The sequence below is a fragment of the Cryptomeria japonica genome, chromosome 6 (assembly GCF_030272615.1).
Source record: "Cryptomeria japonica chromosome 6, Sugi_1.0, whole genome shotgun sequence".
Taxonomy (NCBI): Eukaryota; Viridiplantae; Streptophyta; class Pinopsida; order Cupressales; family Cupressaceae; genus Cryptomeria; species Cryptomeria japonica.
The window spans coordinates 258,421,276-258,445,370 of record NC_081410.1 but is presented as its reverse complement, the minus strand read 5'-3'; the positions used below and the strand labels follow the sequence as shown (position 1 = coordinate 258,445,370).

The 24,095-nt window shown below is 37.5% G+C and overlaps 1 protein-coding gene across 2 annotated transcripts in view; it reads left to right on the top strand.

The window, feature by feature from the left end:
- Positions 1-24,095, top strand: part of LOC131037446 (uncharacterized) — a 242,703-nt gene that overhangs the window by 35,104 nt on the left and 183,504 nt on the right. For both annotated transcript variants that reach the window (XM_057969589.2, XM_057969594.2), the window contains 2 exons: positions 99-206; positions 416-480. In XM_057969589.2, the coding sequence (XP_057825572.2) occupies positions 99-206; positions 416-480 (173 nt within the window). The remainder of the gene's footprint in view (positions 1-98; positions 207-415; positions 481-24,095) is intronic.

Sequence of the window (24,095 nt, the reverse complement as noted above, 5' to 3'; positions counted from 1 at the left end):
TTGACCCCTAATGGCATCATTGTATTTTTGGATCTTTAGTAAACATTTGTAATCTTTGATAGATAAAGTTATGTTCTTACAAATATTTTGATGTTCAGAGAGCCCAGGAATGGAACATATCAAGGAAAGAGCTCATGGAACTTGTAAAAGTTGGCATATTATCAGAAGATGAAATTGATGAGGTCATTGCAGTAACTTTCAACCCTGTAAGTTAATCTGTATGCTCGGTACTTTTCTAACATCCTCCAAATTAGACATTATTTCAAAGAAAGAAACTTTTCTTGTGCCTGAGCTGGATTTGGTGGATTTTTTATATGCGTTGCTTTTCTATGGTCATTTAGATTAAGATTAACTCGATGAAGTAATCCTTTGATTTTATGACCTGATATGAACTAGTTTCATTTTTATTCCCCAGAATAGATGTGGTTTCATGGGCAGAAGTGAAGTCTGGGTAGAGGACATTCTCAATCTTGGAGTTTCGTAAGTGGCACCCCAATTTTTGAATTTGTTAACCTCAGTGTTTCCAATATCAATATGAATGTCAATGAATATATAATCATTCCCAAATGAAATGTAATGCATAGTCAATTTGTTGGAATTAAATGTTTTGAGCTCAATACATACACGCTAAAAGGGTAATCCCAAGAACAAGTCTTAAAAATGCTCTTGTTACGTATGCATGAATGTGAGATATTGAACAGTTGGGGTAGGATGACCTGATCTCTAAAGCCATTTTGGGGGATGTACAATTATAAGTGTTTAAAGATGTCCTACTGACAAGAAGTTGCAGTGTTTTGATTAAATTTTATCTAAGAAACAGTAAAAATACTTCTCATTTGAAGAATCATAGCCATGTTTTTTAAACAGAATTTGAATATTTTACGAAGGATAGGAAGTTGAAACATGAAATCAAAATGCAACTTAAAAACCTATGATGATGAGCCTTGCTAGGGCACAAATATGTATTATAAAATTGCTTTGTTAATATTCCTTTTGTCAAAAGACTTCTTGGACTTTTGCTTCTATTCTCATTGATTTGGGTGGCCTTGGTTAGAGCTATCATGTTGCTAGAACTATCCCTCCGCCCTCCGATTGCCTAGCCTGATTCTTGTTTCCATATTCTGATACATGGGGATGGATAGGAAATGATTCCTAGCCGTTTATACCCAAAATTTTCAGTGGAAATGTTTTGGAGACAGCAAAAAGGATTTTTGATATTTCTGAAATATTTCTTAAATGCTGCATTTCTCGTATGAAGGGGATGACAGGCCATCTGTCATCTGTATCAATGATGTACCACCATTACCAACAACAATTTCCAGAAAGAAAGAGGAGTTGGGGGCCCCAGCAAGGTCCCCCTACCCATTTAGACCCACCCTGACCCTAGACTAAGCCTGTTATGAGAAAAATAGACAAACGCAAGCAAAGAGGGCATACAAACAAAACCAAAGCAATAGGCTGTTAAAAGATCAACCACGAGGAGGCACTCAAGCATGACATTGAGGAGGCATTAGGAGCATTCAAGGGTTACATATCAGAGGTTTTTTAAATAATATTTTCTTCAGCAATTTTAATTTTTAACTTACATTGAAATCTAGCTTGTAATTTTGGTTTTCCTTTATCAATATATTCTTTGAAAACATACATGGATAATATTAGTAGTAAGGGAGACATGGAAATGTATGTGTATGCCTAGGGGTCACCATCAAAGGCAAACAAATGAGGGGAATTGGTAGTAGGTGTGGGAATGTTGTGGTAGTGGGTCTATAGTGGACAACATTAGAAGATTTGCAAGATTTTAGGAGGAAAATGTTTGGACATCATTGTTAAAGGAGAAGCCATTGCTAGTGGTCGATTTCCAGAAGTCAGTGACTTGGGCAATAGTATTCCTTGTGACTGGCTGCCACAAATTCCATTAGCAAGGCGTGAGTTTTCGTCTCCATTGGTGAGTACCAAAGTCAACTATTGCCTGGCATTAATGTCAAAGATTGTGGGGTGTTCCATTGTATGATGTTAGGTGTCCAGATACATGATGATAGGTATCGCTTTTGGGGGCATATTTGGACAGTTTCCTTGTGATATGCTGGCCCCTGGGTGTGAGGAGCAGCCATAAGGGTTAGAAGAGGGCCAAGGAGAAATCTGAACTAGGTGTGATGTGTGAAATCTATCCAAGAACCATTGCAGATGTAACGAGTGCGTTTGCAGGAAGATTTTCAATATTACTCATAGAGGCGATTTCAAGGTTAGGCCATTGGAATAATTTTCAGAAATCTTCTGTTCTATAGAGCAGTTTGTATTGCATGTTATAATGTATTTATTCATAGTGCATTGGTGCAAACTATTTGTTATTATTGTTCATCAATTGTATGAATGCTGAGTTGAAATTTATGAATGTCCATACAAGAGCAATGTGAACCAAAATCCACCAGATATCTATCATAAAATATTTCTCTCTGGAATCCTTAGGTATAATGCTGCGAACTGTTTGACAAAATGCCTATACAATAAATGTTGGGAAAAGTGAAAATATTTGGCATCGAAAAATTATCTTGGATCTTTACATGAATTGCAATTGGAACAAATGTATGAAATGTGTCACTGTGACAGCAGCAAATAATGACCTAGTGATATTAAAATAATCAACAGTCTATAAATTACGAACAAGAAGCAACAAAGAAGGAACTAAGTAATGATATCAATAAGGAATCATGCAACATAGAATCTTTGATCATACAGCAGCAGCTATTGAAAGATTAACCATTGACAAACTTGGTCAGCCAATAAATATTTGAAAATCGCTCCACACTACTGATTTAGTTTGGTGTAGTAGACAATGACAACACAAATTTGCCAATTTGTCCCCACAATTTGCATCTAGTAGATTTAGAAAAATTGAGGGTTTTCATCCTTAAGGCATTTCCCACAACCAAGGGCTTTTGTCCTTGAAAGCTTTGATTTGAAAATTAAATTTGTGATAATGATAATGGTTGCCAAAGGAGAGCGCTAGCTTTTGCTTTTACATGGATTACTTAATTTGGTCCCTTAAACTGTTTTTTCCCTCCAAAAAAAAGTTCAAAAAATGTAACTTTTTAATAACCAAATACATAAGGCATAAAGTCTCATTTAGATGACCTCATTAAAAAACACTTAAATTAACCAAATAAAGCAATAATTGGGCCCCAAAAAGTGACCAAAGCCTTCAACCTCAGAAATGGGACATGGCATGAAAGATCCCTGATGGATCTCTTTTACCAATCTGCTGTAATTTTTATTTATTTAAATTGATTTTTCTTGCTTATTAATATTTTCTTTCAGAAATAGACAGAAGTCGCAGAAGGGTTGAATTCTTTTTGTATTTTGATGATTTTTCAACAAGTAAATAATGAAGTACAAGTACATGAACAAAGTACTGAAAATGAAGTTCATATACAGCCAAAACAAATTCGATTCAAGGCAGATTTCTGAATATAAAATCAAATATTTGACCAGATGAAGATTTCCAATAATTTCAGGAAGATTACAATCAGGAATAATTCCAACCTAGATGCTGAAACAGTAAGATAACCAGGAACGAAGTTGTGGCAAGATTCCAGCCCTCCAAGTGCTGCACGTGGGAAGGAAAGTGGCTGCCAGGTACAGCCATACGGCTGCCAAGTACACCCAATTGGTTAGAAACCCCAAACCCCACGCTAAACTCTGTCAGAATCGCTGAACCTCCAGAAAGAATGCCGTACAATTTCGAAGATGCTAATAGCTACAAACAAATCCAAACCACTGTAATGGGGGCTACGTCCCAAACAGGCAAGGCATTGGGGTTGGCATCCTAGATGCTGAAAAACTCTTCCAGAGCCAAATCTCAAATCCAAGATGTAAAATGTGTAAAAGATAATAAGAATTAGGTCTCAACTTCCTTATAACACCTTCCCACTTAGCTCGAACCCTAAAAGTGACTCAATGGGGTGTTTAGGGTTAAAATGTTATAATTCTCATTTTAAGTTGTCAAGTGCATAGAAAATGACCTTTTTTCAAATATAAAGAAATCCGTTCACCGAAAGGATCTGAGTCAAAAGAGAAATATTTAGAAAAGTCCAAGACCTTTCCAACGAGCTATTACACCAAGGGATACAAATCCAGATGAGGCCAAAAACCCCTTATTACTCCAAAATGGCTATAAACATAGCCTTATTTAAATAATTAAACGCTAAATTAGGAAATATTTAAATATATTAAAAATATATCCCAAATAGCTGTAGAAGGCTCAAATGACTCCAAAAGCCTGAAACGGAACCTGCCACCTGTTTGTGACTAAAGTCGGAAATCATGGATCAACTGACAGTCTCATCCCTAAAATCTAGGGATGCTCCTAGAAACTAGGAAACACACCCAAATCTCCTGAAACTGAAACCATCTAAAAGGTCATGAATAACCTCACGACTGGCAACTGTCACGACCTCCTAAAATTTAGGGATACCCCCTAAAATCTAGGAACTGCTCCAAACTGGCTCCAAACTGCTTGTAAAGCCAAAATCCAATCACTATATGCACTAAATGAGTCCCAATCAACCTTTGCTAGCCTATGAGACTCCAATGATAGGCCAACTCCTCCGTCTCTGATGTCCACTCTAGAAAGGGGACATGACATGGCACTCAAAAATTCACAAAAGCAATCAACATATTTTTAATTTTCTAAGCATCAACAGATTTTTGGAAACCATTTGAGGAAGAAATAAGGAAATTCAACAATGTCTTGTTCCTTCTATTTTTCCAACCATTAGTCTTGATGGAGCAACCCTTCCTCCATATCTTATATCATTCAACAATAGTGGCCTTCACATATGCCATCTTTTTACTCAAAATTAAGCTCTTTATCTCTTTGTCATTAGGGGTTTTTAACTCTATCCCACAAAGAACATTGACATTTGCTAGATATTGCTAATAAAGACACCTAAAAGAAAACAAAATAATTCTATAATCTAGAATCTAAATTTAAAAAACTCTTAAATTAAAAAAATTCAAGAGACAGAAATCAAAATTTATATTTTAAAACAAAAATAAGAAGGAACTACCTAGCTGCATGAAATGAAATGGAATAGTATAACTAATTGATTGATGCTCGTCCTCAATACAACCCATGTTCTCAATTGATGGCTGGGAAATTAGTTTAGTGCATGGCATAAGATATCCAATTTGAATCCATAAACTCTTGGCCCAATATTAGCATTGCCATTGGTGCTCAATGAACCAGGGAATGGAAGAACCAAAGATCCAGTTGCCTTTTTTAATTACCATTTTTGGGTCAAAGGTCTTTAATTGAGTTGACCTATACCCCACACACAACATCAATAGGCACATTACATCTCAGGTTGCAATTTGTGCAATATTATAATTGAATCAATTAATGTCTCTCCCACTAATTTTAAAATAGTAAAATTTGCAAACTGGCTCTCCTTTCTTAGCTCCTAGGATGGCATGTTTCCTACAAGGTTCCTTTCTAAGTAGGGCCAACATTAGGGCAGCTGATATATTTGAAATACACTACAATGACAAATAGATTTAAAATTAATTAATATTAGGGTTTCTTGATAAACTAAAGTCTAAGATAGAAAATTAGAAAAAACGGTTAGGGTTGTAAATAAAAAATCAGAAAAAAGAGAGGTTATGTTCATAAAAGAGATCAATAACAAAAAAAATCATTATGGAACAAGAAAAAAAGAGGGAAAATGTGTACTCTTCAATTTTATCTCTTTTATTTCTCATTCCTTGATCCTCTTTTATTTCTTGTTCCATGAATCTAAAATGAAAAAACAAATTAAACAGTATAGGGGGTTAGGGGTTGGGTGTGGGTGCGGGTTTAGCCCAGGTCCGGGTGTGGGCTTGGGTACGAATTGGGTTTGGTGGCGTCCGGTCTTGGCTTGACTATTTTTTCCTTCTCCCTAACTAAAACAACAACAAATCTCCATCCTTTCCTCCCTTCAATACGTGGAATCCCTAGCATCTCCATCAAGCCCTTTGCAGGACAATCTTAAACATAAATAGGACAATCATACTCGTTTCTTCTATCATAGGAGTCTCAAACTCTTCCTCGGGAATTTTGGTAACACACCCATATATGCGATCAAAGTTCAAACTGATTGACATATGCTGCAATGCATGCTATGACATCTTTCTTTTTTTCAGAATCTATGCAACCAAACCAATCGACATTTGCACTAACCTTTGATCTCCAAATGTAAGGGCAACGTGTGATGGTACTCCCAGATTTTAGAAAAGAATGAGTTAGTCAAATAAATTTTTATTAATGAAAAAAATCAAAGTCCTCTCTTAAGGGATTCACAGAAGAACATGATATCGCTCTCCTAAAAAAATCGTTTATAATATATAAAAATTGCTCTACTAACAAATTCCATTCTTGAAAGTTGAAACTCAACACCCCGCTTAATATATATATATATATATATATACGGATGTACTTGTACCCAAGGGAATTTTTTTTTGCCATACCTCTATACACAAAAATGTATTGTGTCCATATCCGTATCCATACCCATACCTGTAATTGAATCAGCAACATAGGAAAAAATAAAAAAATAAAATATAAATAGGACAATACCTTTTCAAATTAGCTTGAAATTAATGGTGGGCTACTCCAAACTATTAGTGGACTCTTCGGAATGCAATATAGGCCCTTTTATGTGCATTGAGGGCTTCTATAAACTTTCTCAAGTTACATTCAATCAACATTTTCTGCCAATGAGTGCTAGTTTTTGTTTTGATGGATCACATTTTTAGCTTCTATGCTCCTTTTTTTCTCTTTGCTTGCTCTTGCAAATTAAATGAATACCATTTTGATGTGTTGTAGGTCATTTAAAGTGTTTAAGGTTTGACTATTTTTTATTTCTTTTTTCTTTTTTTTCCTTATTTTTTTCTTGACTCTCATGGCAAGTCTATTGATGAGACACATTGAGTTAACCAATTCTAGTGGATTCTTCAAGTTTGACTAGGCTTGCCAGCAACTTGGTTCTTGAGTTCTTGGCCTTGTTTTGATTGGCTTGCCTTAGGGATTCCCAAAACTAGCAAGTTTTTGGCGAGTCCTATCTAAACAATATATTAAGATTGTGTTACAATGAAAGAAAAGATGCAAACCTAAATTTATGTCCGCAAATGTAAAATCATTTTAAATTATCTTCACAAATAACTTGTGAAGACCCACAAATGCACAAGTATTTAATTTGATGAATTTACATCATAGGTAGGACCATAGAGTCTTGGATTGAAAATTTGTTGCTTAGGGAGGTTGAAATTTATTGTCAATTCAATGAAGCTATGTAGAAATTTGACACCCAAAATGAAATGATTGAGTAATTATAGGAGGAGATAGAGGAAGATTAGAAAGAATGGGCAAGAAACATCCCAAAATTGAAAAGCATGTCAAAAGGTCAACCCAAATATTTTAATAAGCCTTGGCATCTTCCCCACTCACTAGGCTAATCATTCTTTTGCGTGGCATGCATCTTCCAGTTCTTTGCGAAGACAACACAACTTATTGTTAATTATTTGAAAGAAACAACCAATAAGTTGGATGGAAAGAAATATTAAGTTAATGTATTCCTAGATTCCATTTGTTTTTCTCTAGAAGATACAGATGACAACATAAGAGAGAACGGCAATTTAGAAAAAGACTTCACTAAGCATGTGAAGGAAGACATGGCAATTTTAATAGATTTTGGTAAGTAGAGGATTGGTGAGCCGATGAGATTGCTAAAAAATAGAGTTTGAGGAGCAAGGGAAGCATAGCAAGAGGTTGATTATTGAGAATGACAAAGTGCTCAACATTCATGACTCAAGGCTTTGTAGTATTGATTTACCAAACCTAGACAAACTAAAAGCTGCAGTCAATTTATTCAAAGAACATTGATGAAAGGAACCGATTAACTTGAGTTCACTTTGCCCTTAGAGCAACTGATGAAGTTCTCTTAGTGGTTGCCATAGTAGTAAAACTCGAACTTAGCAATAACTTGGTAGGCCCAAAATTTTTAAAAACTTGGGACTCTGAAAAAACTGGCAATAATTTGGCAAATTTATCAAACATTTGAGAATACATAATTTTTTTTTCTTCAAAAATGCGCATTTATACTGAATTTGTAGAACATATTATTGATTTCCATCATATATATAGTGTTTTACAGTGTACACATTTATTATATATTATTCTAACATATATATATATTATATATTTTTTTATAATACAATATAATTAAATTTCAATTAAGGTAATTAATTTTTCTATAAACTGTATAAGGTCTCAAATTTAAACCACATTTTGAATTTTTGTATAATATAGTAAATCAATGATGGTAAATCAAAGAATTTTAAATTATGTATATTACAGTATGTATATTTTAAAAACCGATTTTTTGTTTACAACAACTAATATTGTAAGAAAATCAAAGAAAGAATTTTTTGTATACTGCAAATAGTCAAGTCGTGAAAAATAAACTAACATTTCTTGTCACATTCAGCCAAACCCTAGTTACTTTTCAAACTTGTCTATTGCATCATGAAAAACCCTAGTTACATTGCAAAAAATGATAAAAAGGCTTTAAAAATTTTAAATGTTAATCACACTTTGGCGTTTATTTTCATTTTAGACAAGCTTTTGGCTGAATTTTAGGAAAAAGCTGTGGGTTTTGGCTAGTTTTAAGTTTAACAGACAAATTGCTGCGATTTTTGACAAAAATGAGGCATCCAGTTTTCTTGCAAGTTACTTGCCATCAATTTAGATGCACGAGGACTTGCGAGTTGTAGTATCCCACTCCAAAATGCAACCCAATTTTTTCATACCTCTTTCACCTACTTAGCTATGAAGGTATTTTGTCAAACATTTGACCCCCCTTACTGATTTGCATCCTTTACCATGTTATTTTTACAAACAATTTGCTTGCAAGCTTGAATGCTTAGCTTCAGATTTGCAGCTAATGAGATGTGTGACTTTAATTGCAAATAAGAAAACTGAATAACATATGATTGCTACAATCTTTCATAATGAGAAGTAAATTAAAGGGAATATAGTAAATATCATTCATATATTTCCAACCTTGAATTACATGTAACAGTAAGTAGCAAACATCAGTTCTATGTCCTCAAATATTAATGAAGTTCTGAAGATACAATGATAGTGAACAGCAGCAAGAAGTAAACACCTTGAATCCCAATAATACTTAGAATCCCATTCCCACGTTCAGAGATTTCATAATCATGATATCAGAGATTTCATGATTTAATTTTTTGTTGTAAGAACAAAATTATTGCATTTAACTCTGACCTGTTAAAATCACAGAATTCTGGAACTGATTCTTTCAAATGTTGGCACTGCAGTTTATTACAAACTGCTATATGTAATCGACCTTCCTGAAAGTGCTTATTACAACTCCAGAAATGGCCCACGCATCATCCAGAAATAATCCTTGGTTTCCTTTGGCAAGATCTAAATGTTTATCACTATTCACGCCACTGTAGCTGCAAGTCACTATTCATGTCACTGTAGCTGTGAATCACTATTCATGTCACTGTAGCACCAGCAATTGTAAGATGCCTTGCTGGAATCTGATGTAAAACCCTGACTTTTTTGCCTTAGACAATTTGACAAACACTTTGCTGTCAACCTGTATGCTTGCTGGTTCGGTGTTATAGTTTGATTGTTTTGTTTTGATTGGTACCAAATATGTTTTTGATGCTTGTAAATGATCACTAAGATGTCTAGTCAAAGCTAAGATGCAAATGCAATTCTTTTTTTGTATTTTTAGATGCATATATATGACCTACTCATGAGAAAAGTGCACCTACAGCAAATAGACATTAATACAAACAGTTGGCATGCGAACTCAACTACAATGCTCTTATGCAATGCTGTTATAAAATGGATGGATTACAAAACTTTGATTATTATGTTCTACAAGCAAATTACAATGACTGATTTTCCCACTACCAATCCCTAACATAACAAGATTATGCCATGTCTAATGGCTGCGATTTGCTATAGTCTGATTACAAGCAAACAACATGAGAATTCAATGGAAAGAACCTGTCACAAGTTTCTGGAATGATCTGCTAATGATGACACGAACCCCTGAAAATTATAGCGGCAAATCTGCAATCTAAACCCTGGGTAATACTCTACCAAAACAGATTAATACTGCAGCAATACTGTAGTGCGGGTACTATTCATGTCACTGTAGCAGCAGATCAATAACTTCAATTTTTTCTTCTCCAATAAGCTCAAACTTGACTACTGAATGAAGCCAATCCATGGGCAACCCTTCGAAAGATATTTCACAACCTCAGTTATGCCAATCAATGAGAGTTTTCGTTCTCAATGATCAAAGAACTGCAGAAACCCTAGGTTTCTTCTCCAAGAGAGGAGCTCTCCAAACACACAAGTATAAAATGATCTAATGATGCCTCTTTCATTTCTTTTGGTGCCTTTTATATTCATCTCCAATTAGGTCGATTTCTCTTGAGGCCTTTTAAACTCATTAAAAATCATTAAATGCTTTTATAATTTCACTTAAGCCATTTAAATGACCACTTTAACCATGAAGTTATATTATATCATTGAGATGCACTTTATAAATGACTTTTTAGTCATTAAGTGGCCCCATTCACATAAAGTGGAAATATAACATTGTAATTGTACTTTATAATTAATTATTAATAAAGTATTACTTTATTAATAATTAAAATAGGTGACTTGGGGATGGCGTCATGCGTGCGGGAGAATGCAGGTTGTCGAGCTAGGGCACTGATGTCCTAGCTCGTGGGTGGCCGTTTCTTGCTGGTGCAGGGAGGGGAGGAGTTGCGAGTGCTAGGGGTTGAGCGGTGGTCGCGGGAGGGGGTGCGTCGGGGGAGGAGGTGCGTCGGGGGAGGGCAGTGGAGGCTTGTGCAGGGAGGGGAGGAGGCTTGTGCTAGGGGAGGAGGTGCGTCGGGGGAGGGCAGTGGAGGCTTGTGCAGGGAGGGGAGGAGTTGCGAGTGCTAGGGGTTGAGCGGTGGTCGCGGGAGGGGGGTTGTGCTACGCGCGGCTGGGGTTCGGGATTCTCTGCGGGCCCGTGGTTTGCCTGTGGGGCAGGGGGTTGCGGTTGGCTCTGCCTTTCGGTGGTGTTTGGGAGGGGTGGGATCTTGGGTGTTGTGCTTTCTTGCTTACCCCCTTTGGGGTGTAGGTTTTTTATTTTTGTGAGGTCCAATGTCGAGTATTGGTGGAGAGGCCTCGAAGGCACCTCCCGCCATGGATTTTCGTGCTGCGGTGGGTTCAAAATCCCCATCCCAAAGTATGAAGACTTTTAATAATAATCTTTTTTCCTTAGATTCGGGGTCTAGTAGTGCTGGTGGCTCTCGAATTACGAAGATTAATGGCTGTCTGGAGAGATGCAGTGAGAGGCCGAGGTTGGTTATTCCTCCGGAGATGATAGCTGAAGATGTTGAATACTTTTCAAAACACTCGCTATATTGCAAGTTTTTGGGGATGAGGGTTTCTTTGCAGTTTTTGGAAAATTGGGTGCAGAGGACTTTGGCACCGGAAGGGGAAATAGAGATTATGCTACTGGCAAACAACTACTTCATGGTTACTTTCAACTGCATGGAGGATCGCAATAGGGTTTTTGAAGGAGGCCCGTATTTTTACAACCAGGTGGGGTTGTTCATCAAACCTTGGCATGTGGGGTTTAACCCTTCGGAGGAGCTCCCGAATAGGGTTCCAGTGTGGGTTCGTTTACCGCATTTTCCGGTGGAATGCTGTCGGGAGGATGTTCTGCGGATGCTTGCCTCACTACTTGGGAAGCTAGTGGGATCTTCAATGCAAACCCTGGGGAGAAAGGTAATGAATTTTGCTCGTATCTGTGTTGAAATTGATCTTAGTAAACCTTTACCAGATTCTACAAATATGTGTGCGGGCTCTTATTCTTGGGTTCAACAGTTAGATTATGAGACTTTACCATTTCGGTGCCATCTGTGTCATGAGTATGGTCATTTACAGCGCAAGTGCCCTAGATATAAACCGGTGGTGCGCCAACCTCAGCAGTCGACCCATAACCTAGATGGGGCTGATAAAGGAAAAGTTGCTATGTCGGACGAGGTAGTGGGTGTTGATGGTTTTGTCTCAGTTAAGACAAAGAACATGAATCGAGGACAAAAGAGGTCCTTGCAGGAGACATAGGAGGAGGATACCTTTAACAGATTCGAAGCCTTGGATGACCTTAGCCAATAGGAAGTGAATCCGGGGTTAATCCCTTTGGATCAAGGTGAATCAGGGGTGGTTCCAGAAAGCGTGATCGGGGACTCTACCCAGGCTTTGTAAGTGGTTGGAAGCCAGCAAATGGAGATGGATCAGCCAGTAGTGGTCCAGTTGGGACCCACTTCTGGTACATAAGTGAATTTGGCTAGGGGGGAGGGTTCTCCGACAGCTCAAAAATTGGAACTGGCTAGGGTCAAAAGTAATAAGACCTCCGTATACCTGGGTCTTCATCAGAAAGATATTAAGAAAAGTGCTTCGGAGAAGAATTCGAAGGTTGGCAGAAAGAAGGATTTGGATAAGATCAAATTGATGGGGGAGAATTTTGTTGAGTCAGGGTCAGTAAAGACTTTGGATTCTCACTTTTCCAATCCTTCGAAATGATTGTGCTATCATGGAATGTGAGGGGCTTGAACAGTGGCCCTAGACAAAAACCTGTGTCATAACCCCTCTTTGGACATTGGATTATCGTGATTAAATAAATACGATAATTAAAACATTTATTAATTAACATTTAATAATATGGGAAAATCATCTCATTTATGAGACTTCACGATTTTCCTCTGAAGTGAGAGGGTTGTCATAACCCCACATCCTGGTGATGTAATCAATAATAGATTTTGTGATTCTTCATCATAATAATAAATTATCATTTATTATGTAATTAATAATATTAATAGTAATATTAATCATTCATTAATATAAAAATAATATTAATATTATAATAAGACTGTCATATCCCCTCCTTGATCATTATATATATATATATCTTAAATAATGTGATTATTAGTAATTAATATGATAATTATGAAACCAAAGATTATTTGTAATGATTAAATATTATTATTTTTTAATTAATATATTTATTAATATTTATTATTAAACTTTATAGTTTTATCTTATAATATTACATCTTAATGTTCTATATTTCTTCCATTATCGAAGAGACAAGTCGTAAGGAAAGAGTCTACAGCATGTTAAGGATTATGTCCAGAAGGGAAGCATGAATATGAAAAAAAGATAACTATGATATCGAAGGTAGCGATGCATATTTTGGTGCTAATCTAGCAATGAGTGGCGAAAACGATATTGGTGTTATTTAGTATTAGTCATCCATTAAGTTTGAGAAGTACTAGATGGATGGTATGAAAGATCTAGCAATCCTTCTTGTCCTATATCGATCCGTAGTCTCCAAGGAAGTGCTAAGACAAACAACAAAACACATCAAATAATTACTGACAAAGAATTGAACTATATGGTCTCCCTATTATTAACAACTCAGGTGTCATCAAAGAAATGTTGAAAATCAGCGATCAACACCAATATCATCCAGCAATTATCCGGAAGACATCGACATTATATATATATATATATATATATATATATATATATATATATCATTAAGCAAATTCCAATTAAATAAGTTTAAATAGGATTATTTTATCAAACAAATATCAATTAAGACACGTAAGACATAGTCAACAATTAATAACTTATGGTTATGATTAGACTATAACAAATATTTATGAAGAAGTATGTTTAAGGGAAATGATATTAAGTAAATTAACTAAGGAGGACGTGGCTGTTAGAGAAAACCATTCCATTGAAAAGATATTACTCTTGACATTGCAACTATTCAATAGGTATTTAGAGAGGGAAGATAGTGTATCGGGAAGGGATGGAGATATATAATCTGTGCTCATTAAAATGAAATTATTATCAATCAATTCAGAACTGTTATCTAGTTACAGGCATAACATCCTTGTTCCTAGTGGTATGCATGTTGATGTGCTTAATATGCATGCTTAGTATATGAAGCTCGATAATGTCTTTATACATAATTTTAACAATAATATTAACATAGTTTAAAATATGTATTATAGTAACACATAGTTTCATGACAGTGGCAGACCATGTCTGACATGCATCAGATCTGTCTGCCATTCCCAGCCACTAAATATATTCATAACTAATAATGTTTTGCAGTGGCAGTGTTAATAATAGGTTATTAGCAAATATATAAATTATTGGTAACATTATTTTTTATATATATATATATACTCAAATCACAATAAGGAATAATATAAGGGTTATAAATATGGATACTGATATAATAACAAATATTAATACAATAAATATAATTAATGTAGTATCTTTTAGTAACGACTCTATAATAATATATAATAATTCATAAAACTGGTAATTTAACAAATGTGAATGATTTATAAATGAATTGGAATAAGATTAAATTATCTAGTACTTGATCTACTAAAGAAAGAATGTCTCAGATTTGTTTTCATATTAAGATAGCCTTGACTCTTGATCAAGTTAGTTTAAGTCGTAAGCACTTGAAAGTAGATTAATTATGGTTTAATTAGACCAAATCCTAGTAGGGGACATTACAACCTATTCGGGAATTGATTAGGAATAATTCACCTGATGTCCTGTTCTTGCAGGAAACTAAAATTTTTGTGGAGAGTATGATGGGTGTGGTGTTGAAGCTTTGGGGGCGAGGTGAGTGTCAGTGTATTGGGGCAGCTGGCTCCTCTGGAGGGGTGGCCTGCCTTGGAACCCCTTGAGGATTCATCCTATTTGGTGAGTTACTTCCAGATCTTCTTTGTCTGGGGTTGCCTCTAGTCTTGAGATTGGGGAATATATTTTGTTTACTAACATTTATGCCCCCAGGAAGTGAATCAGGAGTTAATCCCTTTGGATCAAGGTGCATCAGGGGTGGTTCCAAATAGCGTGATCGGGGACTCTACCTAGGCTTTGTAAGTGGTTGGAAGCCAGCAAACGGAGATGGATCAGCCAGTAGTGGTCCAGTTGGGACCCACTTCTGGTACGAAAGTGAATTTGGCTTGGGGGGAGGGTTCTCCGGCAGCTCAAAAATTGGAACCGGCTGGGGTCAAAAGTAATAAGACCTCCGTATACTTGGGTCTTCATCAGAAAGATATTAAGAAAAGTGCTTCGGAGAAGAATTCGAAGGTTGGCAGAAAGAAGGATTTGGATAAGATCAAATTGATGGGGGAGAATTTTGTTGAATCAGGGTCAGTAAAGACTTTGGATTCTCACTTTTCCAATCCTCCGAAATGATTGTGCTATCATGGAACGTGAGGGGCTTGAACAATGGCCCTAGACAAAAACCTGTTCGGGAATTGATTAGGAGTAATTCACCTGATGTCCTGTTCTTGCAGGAAACTAAAATTTCTGTGGAGAGTATGATGGGTGTGGTGCCGAAGCTTTGGGGGCGAGGCGAGTGTCAGTGTATTGGGGCAGCTGGCTCCTCTGGAGGGGTGGCTTGCGTTTGGAACCCCTTGAGGATTCATCCTATTTGGTGAGTTGCTTCCAGATCTTCTTTGTCCGGGGTTGCCTCTAGTCTTGAGACTGGGGAATATATTTTGTTTACTAACATTTATGCCCCCACTGATCTTCAGGGTAAGCAGAATTTATGGTCTCACATTTCTTTTATGCGAGGGCTATTCCCTTTTCATCCCTGGATTATGGTGGGAGATTTCAATGCCATTTTAGAGCTGTGTGAGAAGAAGGGTGGTGTTACGCGTTTGGAACCTTCTTCTTTCCTTCTCTGGGATAGTATATCTTCATTGCATCTTGTTGACATTAAGCCTGGTAATGGTCTGTTCACTTGGAACAACAGGAGGGTAGGGGAGTATTGGATTGCGGAGAGGTTGGACCGCTTTCTGGTTTCTAGTTTTTGGGTTGGTGGGGGGTGGTCCACATGTTTGGAGATTCTTGATTGGAGAGGATCGGACCACTGACCCATAAAGTTGGTGTCTTCTTCTGCTCGGGTCGCTCGCACTCCTTCATTCAAATTCCAGCTTATTTGGTTGCGGGATCCTTCTTTGCAGGATCATGTTGCGGGGTGGTGGAGGAAAGGGAGGCTAGCTTTTGGCATTGCTATGTACACTTTTGCCAAGCAGCTGCAATTTGTTAAGGCTCAACTTAAACAGTGGAACTGCCAGTGTTTCAGGAATATTTTTCATGCTAAGAAAGTTGCTCAAATAACATTGAATGACATTACCGGGGTAATAAGAGAGCATGGTTTGTCTGAAGCCTTGCTTAGTGTGGAAGACAGGGCTATCAAGGATTTAGAGGCATGGGAGCTTAGGGAGGAAATCTATTGGAAACAGAGAGCTTGCATTGATTGGCTTCAAGCGGGGGACAAGAATACTGCGTTCTTCTTCAATTCAGTGAAAGCAAGAAGACATGGCAATTCTATTCCTGTGTTGGTCAATGATAGAGATGAGCAGTGTTTATCCTTGTAGGAGATCTCTAGGGAGGCTTTACAGTATTTTCGGTCCCTCTTTAGCGAGGATACTCAGGAGGAATCGGAAGAGGAGAATCAGGTTCTTGCTTGTATTCCTTCTCTAGTTACTAGGGAGATGAATGAGCAGCTTATGGGTCCTATTTTGCTGGAAGAACTTGAGAGGATTGTTTTTCTCATGAGGAAAGGAAAAGCCCCTAGTTCGGATGGGTTCCCAGTTGAGTTCTTTCAAGATTTCTGGGATATTATCAAATTGGATTTATTGGAGGTGGTCCAGAAGTCTCAAAGGAATAAGCAGATGCTTCGTGCTTTGAATGCGACTTTCATTGCACTAATCCCCAAGTGTGATGCGTCTGACCGGTTAGGCCAGTTCCGCCCTATCTCTCTCTGTAATGTGATCTATAAGATCATTTCTAAGTTGATAGCAGAGAGGTTGAAGAACTGGCTTGGGGATGTCATCTCAGAGGAGCAGAGTGGGTTTGTGGAAGGTCGCCAAATCCTGGATGGTGTGGTCATTGCTATTGAGGCCATTCATTCTATGGCGACTTCTAAGGAAAAAGCTATGTTTATTAAGATGGATATGGCTAAGGCTTATGATAGAGTCCGTTGGTCCTTTCTCCAGAAGATCCTTAGGGCCTTTGGCTTTGCTGATGAATGGATTCAATGGGTAATGAGTTGTGTTACTGTTACTGAATTTTCATATTGATTGCAATTTAGTGGAAAATTCAAGTGTCAGGCAAAAGATACATTTTTTTTGAAAAAGGCCTTGATTATGATATTCGGTTTCCTTTTAAAAGAATACAATTATATGGATAATATTCTAGATCTTTCAATTGTTTTCAATTTATAATATTTCATTTTTATACAATTGGAAAGATTAAGAGAAAGTAATCTACTGAATAAATGTTTCTCTCACACAAGACCGTGAGAGTGATCTTTATTTTCCTATGCAAAGGAGAAATGCAAAACTAAATAATACAAATGCATAGAAAAGATAAGAAGGGAACCAGCCATGGCCTGGGGGTATATGGCTGGCATAAATTTGTTTCTGCTGGTCTAGGTCTGCATCCCCGGTGTCTCTTAGCCTCCAATTGTCTCCTGGTCCTGAAAAAGTGAAAAGAAGTATGTGTTAGATCCAAGGGATCCAAGCAATGACTGATTAGCTCCTAACCATGCCTATGCATTTATACTATTCAATCATGATCCTTATTTGATCAGGAAAATAAGCATCAGAAAACAGAAAGGAAAGATCATTCTCATTGCATTGGAGAATCAATGTTTTTTCTAACTAAGTTTGCTTAATGTGCAGAAATGGGTTAAATAAAAAACTGCAGATTTTAGATTTCATGTATGAGTGGGATTAAATGAGGCTCCCACAAGGGTTGAGCCCAACTCATAGAATCTATATGACTGTTCAGAGGGGAGTGCTTTGATATGCTTGGTCCCAATGGTGCTGGGAAGACTACCTCCATAAATATGATGATTGGACTTTCAGCTACTACTTCCAGAACAGCATACATACAGGGTATGGATATACGTACAGATATGGACAAAACCTACACAAGCATGGGTGTTTGTCCACAACATGACCTAATCTGGGAAACTCTTTCCGGAAGGGAACATCTTTTATTTCATGGTCCATATTACTCAAGGAGACCATGTTGGTAGGAGAGTAATTGTATCGTATCATGGGTCACAACCTCTGAGCCTGGGTCCAATACTGTTCTTTATGGTACTAAGCAGTCCAAGTACAAGTATTCAGCAGAGGGGATTGTTACAAGCTACAAGTATTCTAACTATACATCAGGCTACATTCATCATTGTACAGTGAAGAATTTACAGTATGATACTGAGTATTTTTACAAGTTTGGATTGGGAAATACAACCCGCGAGTTCTCATTCTTTACACCCCCCAGAATTGGTCTGGACACACTGTATACATTCGGTATCCTTGGAGATCTTGGTCAAACATTTGACTCAAATAGGACCTTTCAACATTATTTAAAGACAAATGGACAGGCAGTTTTGTATGTGGGAGATCTTTCTTATGCAGATAACTATCCATTGCATGACAATAGGAGATGGGAAACCCATTAGCACAGTTTCTTGCATGATCATTTATTGAAAAGTCAAGCAAAGCTCATGAACCCATTACACACTACTGAGATTTCAAAGGAAAAATGCAAAATTGCAGAGATTTCCTTTAAAAATGCAGCTCGAAAATACCTTGTTTCGATTTTGTAACCGAAAGAATGTTGCGGTTTATGAAGAGACCCCTGCAAATTCGAAATTTGAAAACCCTAGTTCAAGCCGTGGATGAAAAAGGAGAAGGTCAGTTTGCAGTTTGCGTTCCTCATCTTCCTGTTCAAACCCTAACATGGCGACAAAACTCTTCTACAACGATGTTTAAAATGCAAGAATGAATGGAAACTTAGGTTTCGCTGTTGTTTGTCTCCTTTTCTCACTTTTTTCCCATTTTTATGGGATTGCATTTTTATTTTAAAGATGCAACTAATACATAGTGGTCGAGTCCCAAGACTCCCACTTATGAGATGTTATACTTAGCCGTGGGGAGGCTATAAAACCCTTAAGTCTTTTAAAAGGCTTATTTCTTACAAAGATGCTATTAATTTTAATAATTAATTATTATATTAATGTTGACTAAAATAAACTTATAGCAACATTAACATAATAACTAATTATTAAAATTAATTAGTTTTACATATAAAAAAGAAATTTCCTATCATCATATCCTTATGTGGAAATTATTAATTTTGCATCTTTGTAGCCCTTTTTGAGTTCAATACTTTCCACCCATAGACACATTGAAAATTGTAAAATGAATATTCTAATTGGATGAGTTATAAATCCAATTAATATTTATTATAATTGTGTCTTAAATATATATTCCCAATATGCATATGCAAGAAAAATATTGAATTCAAAGAGGATGGAGTTATCTCATGAGTTTGGGGGTCGGATTTGGGCTTAAGGTGAAGTTATACATGGGTTTGTGCCAATTCTCCAGTAGTTGGGACTTGATTTTGAGTGTCACATGGGTCAACCTTTAGTTGACCAAGAGTTTGGGCCAGATTTCACACATTTATGCAAAATTTTGAAGCCTTTTTTGGTGGTTTTTCCTCTCTGCTTGGATTTTTGGGATATTTTGAGTTGGAGATCACTTCAGTTCACCTTTAGTTGACTTGGAGTCATCTTATCCTTGCCTTTGGAAGGCCTTTTTGTATAAGAGTAAATTTCATCTTTTGCCAAGGGGGGTTCTGGAATATTATTCTCATGCTTGGCAAAGAATCCTTCTTTTAGCTCACATTTATAGTTTTCTTGACAGAAAATTCAATAAAATTACCAGCTTATACCTTATATTTTTGAGCTTATTATTTCATGTGTGATTGAGAGTCATTTTTATATTGTGTTATTGATTAAATAACCCTTTTTGGAATTTCTATCTCATGCATGAATCACAAGTTATGTATTGTGATTTATCAGTTGATTGTTTGAGAAAGCCATTTTTTCCTTTCAATTTTCTTAGTTAAGATCCTTTGCATAAATCATTTTTGTGATATAAATCAGAGGTGCTTTTGAGTAAAACAGGTGATTTTAGAAAGTTTTTCTTTTTTTTTAAGATCAAATTGGTGTATCACTTTACTTAAGTTATTAGTTTTTTCCTTTTTTTAGTTTTTTAATACCTTCTCCCTTTTCCAGGCAAAGTTTCCCAAGTTTTATTAGAATAGGTGATCCATCATTCTTAGGAACCGACCTATCCAGAGGTCCAATCATCCCAGTAGTTTACCCACAGACTCATGATTGTTCCCATATTATCCCAAAGTGCTGAGTTTTTAAGGACTTAGTTTTCGGGTGCACTTTTGGGCCTTAACAGTTACGTCTACCTCCTTCTCTGTGCTAATCAATGGAGATCATACAGAGTTGTTTGGTGCTTCTAGGGGTCTTCACCAGGGGGACCCCGTCTCCTCGTACTTATTCATTCTTCTGGTTGAGGGTCTTGGGAGGTTGATTAAGCATAATGTGGGTCCGGGTATTATTCAAGGTTGGAATTGGGGAAATGACCTGCATCCTCAATCCCTTTTGCAGTTTGTTGATGACACGGCCCTGATGGGACTAGCTCGGATTAGAGAAGCCTCTAATCTGCGCAATTTTTGGATGTTTATCTTGTCGCTTCAAACCAGTTGATCAGTGAGGATAAATCTTCCATTATCTTCTTCAACACACCTAGAAATATTCAGAGGAGGATTGCTCATATCCTGAGGTTCCAAGTTGGTTCTCTTCCCTTGACTTACCTGGGTATTCCTATCTCTACTGGTAACCCTCCCAGGGATTCGTGGCAGGGTATCTTGGACAAATTTTGCATGAAGGTTGAACATTGGACACACAGATGGTTATCCTCTGCCGGGAGGGTTCAACTGATCCGGTTGATGGTTCAAGCTCTTCCGATTTATTGGTGTATGCTCCAAGTGGCCCCTAAGTGGTTCCTGAAGGGATTGGATTCTCTGGCAAGGCAGTTCTTATGGGTAGGCAACCTATCCTCCTACAAATGGTGTCTTGTCAATTGGGACTTGGTGTGTAGCCCGAAGCAGTTGGGTGGGCTCGGCTTAAGGCAGTCTGTTTTATTTAGGGAGGCTTTGGCGGCTAACTTGTACTGGAGGTGGTATGTTGAACAGGATAGAGGTTGGGCTAGGATTTTGGCCTGCAAATACATGCAGAGGATCCTGAAGGAGGAAATCCCAAGGTATCCGCTTGAGGGAAAAGGTTCTTCGATTTGGAGTACTCTCAAGAAAGGGGCTTCTCTTATAAAGGAAGGACTTTTTTGGATATGTAAAAGGGGGGAAGAGATGCTTTTCTGGTTCGACTCTTGGGATGGCTATCCCCCCATCCTTGATCAGTTTCCCAACCTTGGGAATCTTTGCCAGAGGTTCTTGGAGGCAGGGTGGTCTAGGGTGAGTGACTTTAAGGCTATTTATAGGTGTGGGCGTTTGGAGTTGGAGTGGTGGAAGGCTCCTAATGAATGGCCGGTTGCTGGTATGGATGAAGAGTGTGCTGAGCTGTATGGCATTTTGGCAAGTAGACACTGTAGCTCCCTTAAGGGTAGGGATAGACTTGCTTGGTCTCCAAATCCTAAGGGCGTTTTCACTGTTGCTAGTGGTTACCAGGAGTTGTTGTCCCGAAGATTGGAGGGGAGGGAGGTGCTTTGGTGGAAACATGCGTGGAATAATTTTTCTTGGCCGAAGTGTAACTGTTTCGCTTGGACTTTGGCCTTGAATAGATGTCTAACTTGGGACAACATTTGTAAGAGGGGATTCCTTGGGCCTTCCATCTGTGTTTTGTGTGGTAATGGGGAGGAGGATTCCTCACACCTGTTCTTCAGATGCCCTTTCTCGTTGCTAATTTGGCATTACTGGTGGGGGGTGTGGAAGAATCCTTGTGTTCACGTGGATTCTTTGGTGGAGTTTGGGCAGGCCTCCTATCTTGTCCTCTTTTCTCCAGACTGTTTGGCATATTGGGCCCATTTTCATATTGTGGCAGATCTAACTGGAGAGGAATAGGAGGATCTTTAGGGAGGTCAGATTGTTAGTTCAACAAGTGTGGAATAGAATCATTGGTATGATTCGGGAAACGGTGGAAGCCAAATGTGCGGTGAATTTTCCTCTGGATAGAGGAGAGGCTGATATTGTGAGTAGGTTGGGTCTGCAGGAGATGTCACCCACCTCGGTGTGTGTCAGGAGAGGTAGATTTGCTATGAATAAGGTTCAAAGGATGGGAAGGTGGATGCCTCCTCAAGATGAGTCCATCAAGATTAACACCGATGTCTCCTCTAGGGGTAATCCGAGCCCTGCTGGGATTGGCAGTGTTGGTAGGGATAGTAGGGGAGAGGTGGTTTTCTTCTTCTCGGTGCATAAAGGGCGGCCGTCTAATAAATTTATGGAGGGATTAGCAATTTTCTATTCTCTGGAGCAGGCCTTGGAGTTGGGGTGGTGAAAGGTTATCTACAAATTGGATTCGCAAATTATTGTTAACTTGTTGATTGAGCAGAAGGTGAGTGGGGTTCATTGGCAGTTGGCAAGGATTGTTCACCAGATTCTTGAAATTAGTTCTATGATGGAGAAGGTGTCTTTCATCCACATTCCTCGTGAATGGAATAGAGCAGCTAATTGTTTGGCTAAGTGGGCCTCAGAACATGATGATGATTGGAAAGTTGAAGGTTGGGAGCAACTCTCCCCGGATTACTGTCAGGACCTGCATAAGATATTTGCTGAGGATATGGATAGTTATGAAGCCGGCTGATCTTGGGTTGGGCTTGTGGTTCCCCCCTAGGGCCTTGAGACTCTGGTTCTCTCTTGGGTTGGGCTTGTGGTTCCCTCATGGGCGTTAATTATTTTTATTCAAATAATTAAAATAACATAACTCCAGAAATAATCATTATTTCTTGTTTTCGTCTGAACCCTGGAGTTAACCATTGTATCCACTGTGCATCCAATTGTCTTACTAAAAATAGTAAGGGTCCCTCTCTAACATTCCCTGACTTACTATAAATAGTAAGTCCCTCTAAACTGAACCAGAAACCTTTAAATATCAATGCCTTAGAACATATGAAGGATCTAGAGAGAAACACTTACAATTGCCACTTAAAGAGCTCCATAATGCCCAAACTGGACCCTTTAATCCACCACACTAGCCTACGAGGGTCAACTGATAGGCTAATCCTTCGAATTTTGATGCTCATGCAAAATGGGGACATTACAACAATGTCCAATATGCAGCTCAACAAGTTTGTCAAACCCTCCAGAGAGATTTCTAGTTGAAACCTTCAACAATCTAATAATGAAGCGCAATGGTGAATCCTAGATGTATCCATACCAAAGATAGATCTGGGTTTCTATCCAAACCACCGAGAAACTTCAAGGGTTTCCGTCCTCAGATTTCTTGCAAATGAAGCTAGATCTCCCAACATCACAGGGAGAAAATAAATTAACCAAGTATATTCAAATGAACTCCAAATGCCCTCTTTAATAATTCTCCAAGGAAGCTTCCCGAAAACCCATTTAGTTTCCCTCCCTTTTAATATTCATATTTGCTTGCAATTGGGAATAATAATAAAGTGACCCCTTATATAATTTTGATTGACATAAAGTCACTTTATGAATTAATTTTATATTCACCTTATATCTTCCAATATTGGCGCCTATCTCCTTAAATTATTTAAAACCTTATAACTCCCTAGGTGCCAAAATAAAGTCACTTTAAGCCCCTTTATGTCGTCATATCATAAAGTCATTTAATATAATTGATATTATTAAAGTTAAACTTGATCTAAATTTAATAATTTAATTTAAATCATTAAACCCCCTATAATTACCAATATCAACTCATGGAAATTATCCATCCACTTTCCAGATATAGATATGATGCCTACTGACACCTCGGTGACTTATTATAAATAGTAAGTATGAGAAAAACATCCAAGTGACTTTCTAAAAATAGTAACTGTGAATCAAAGTGACC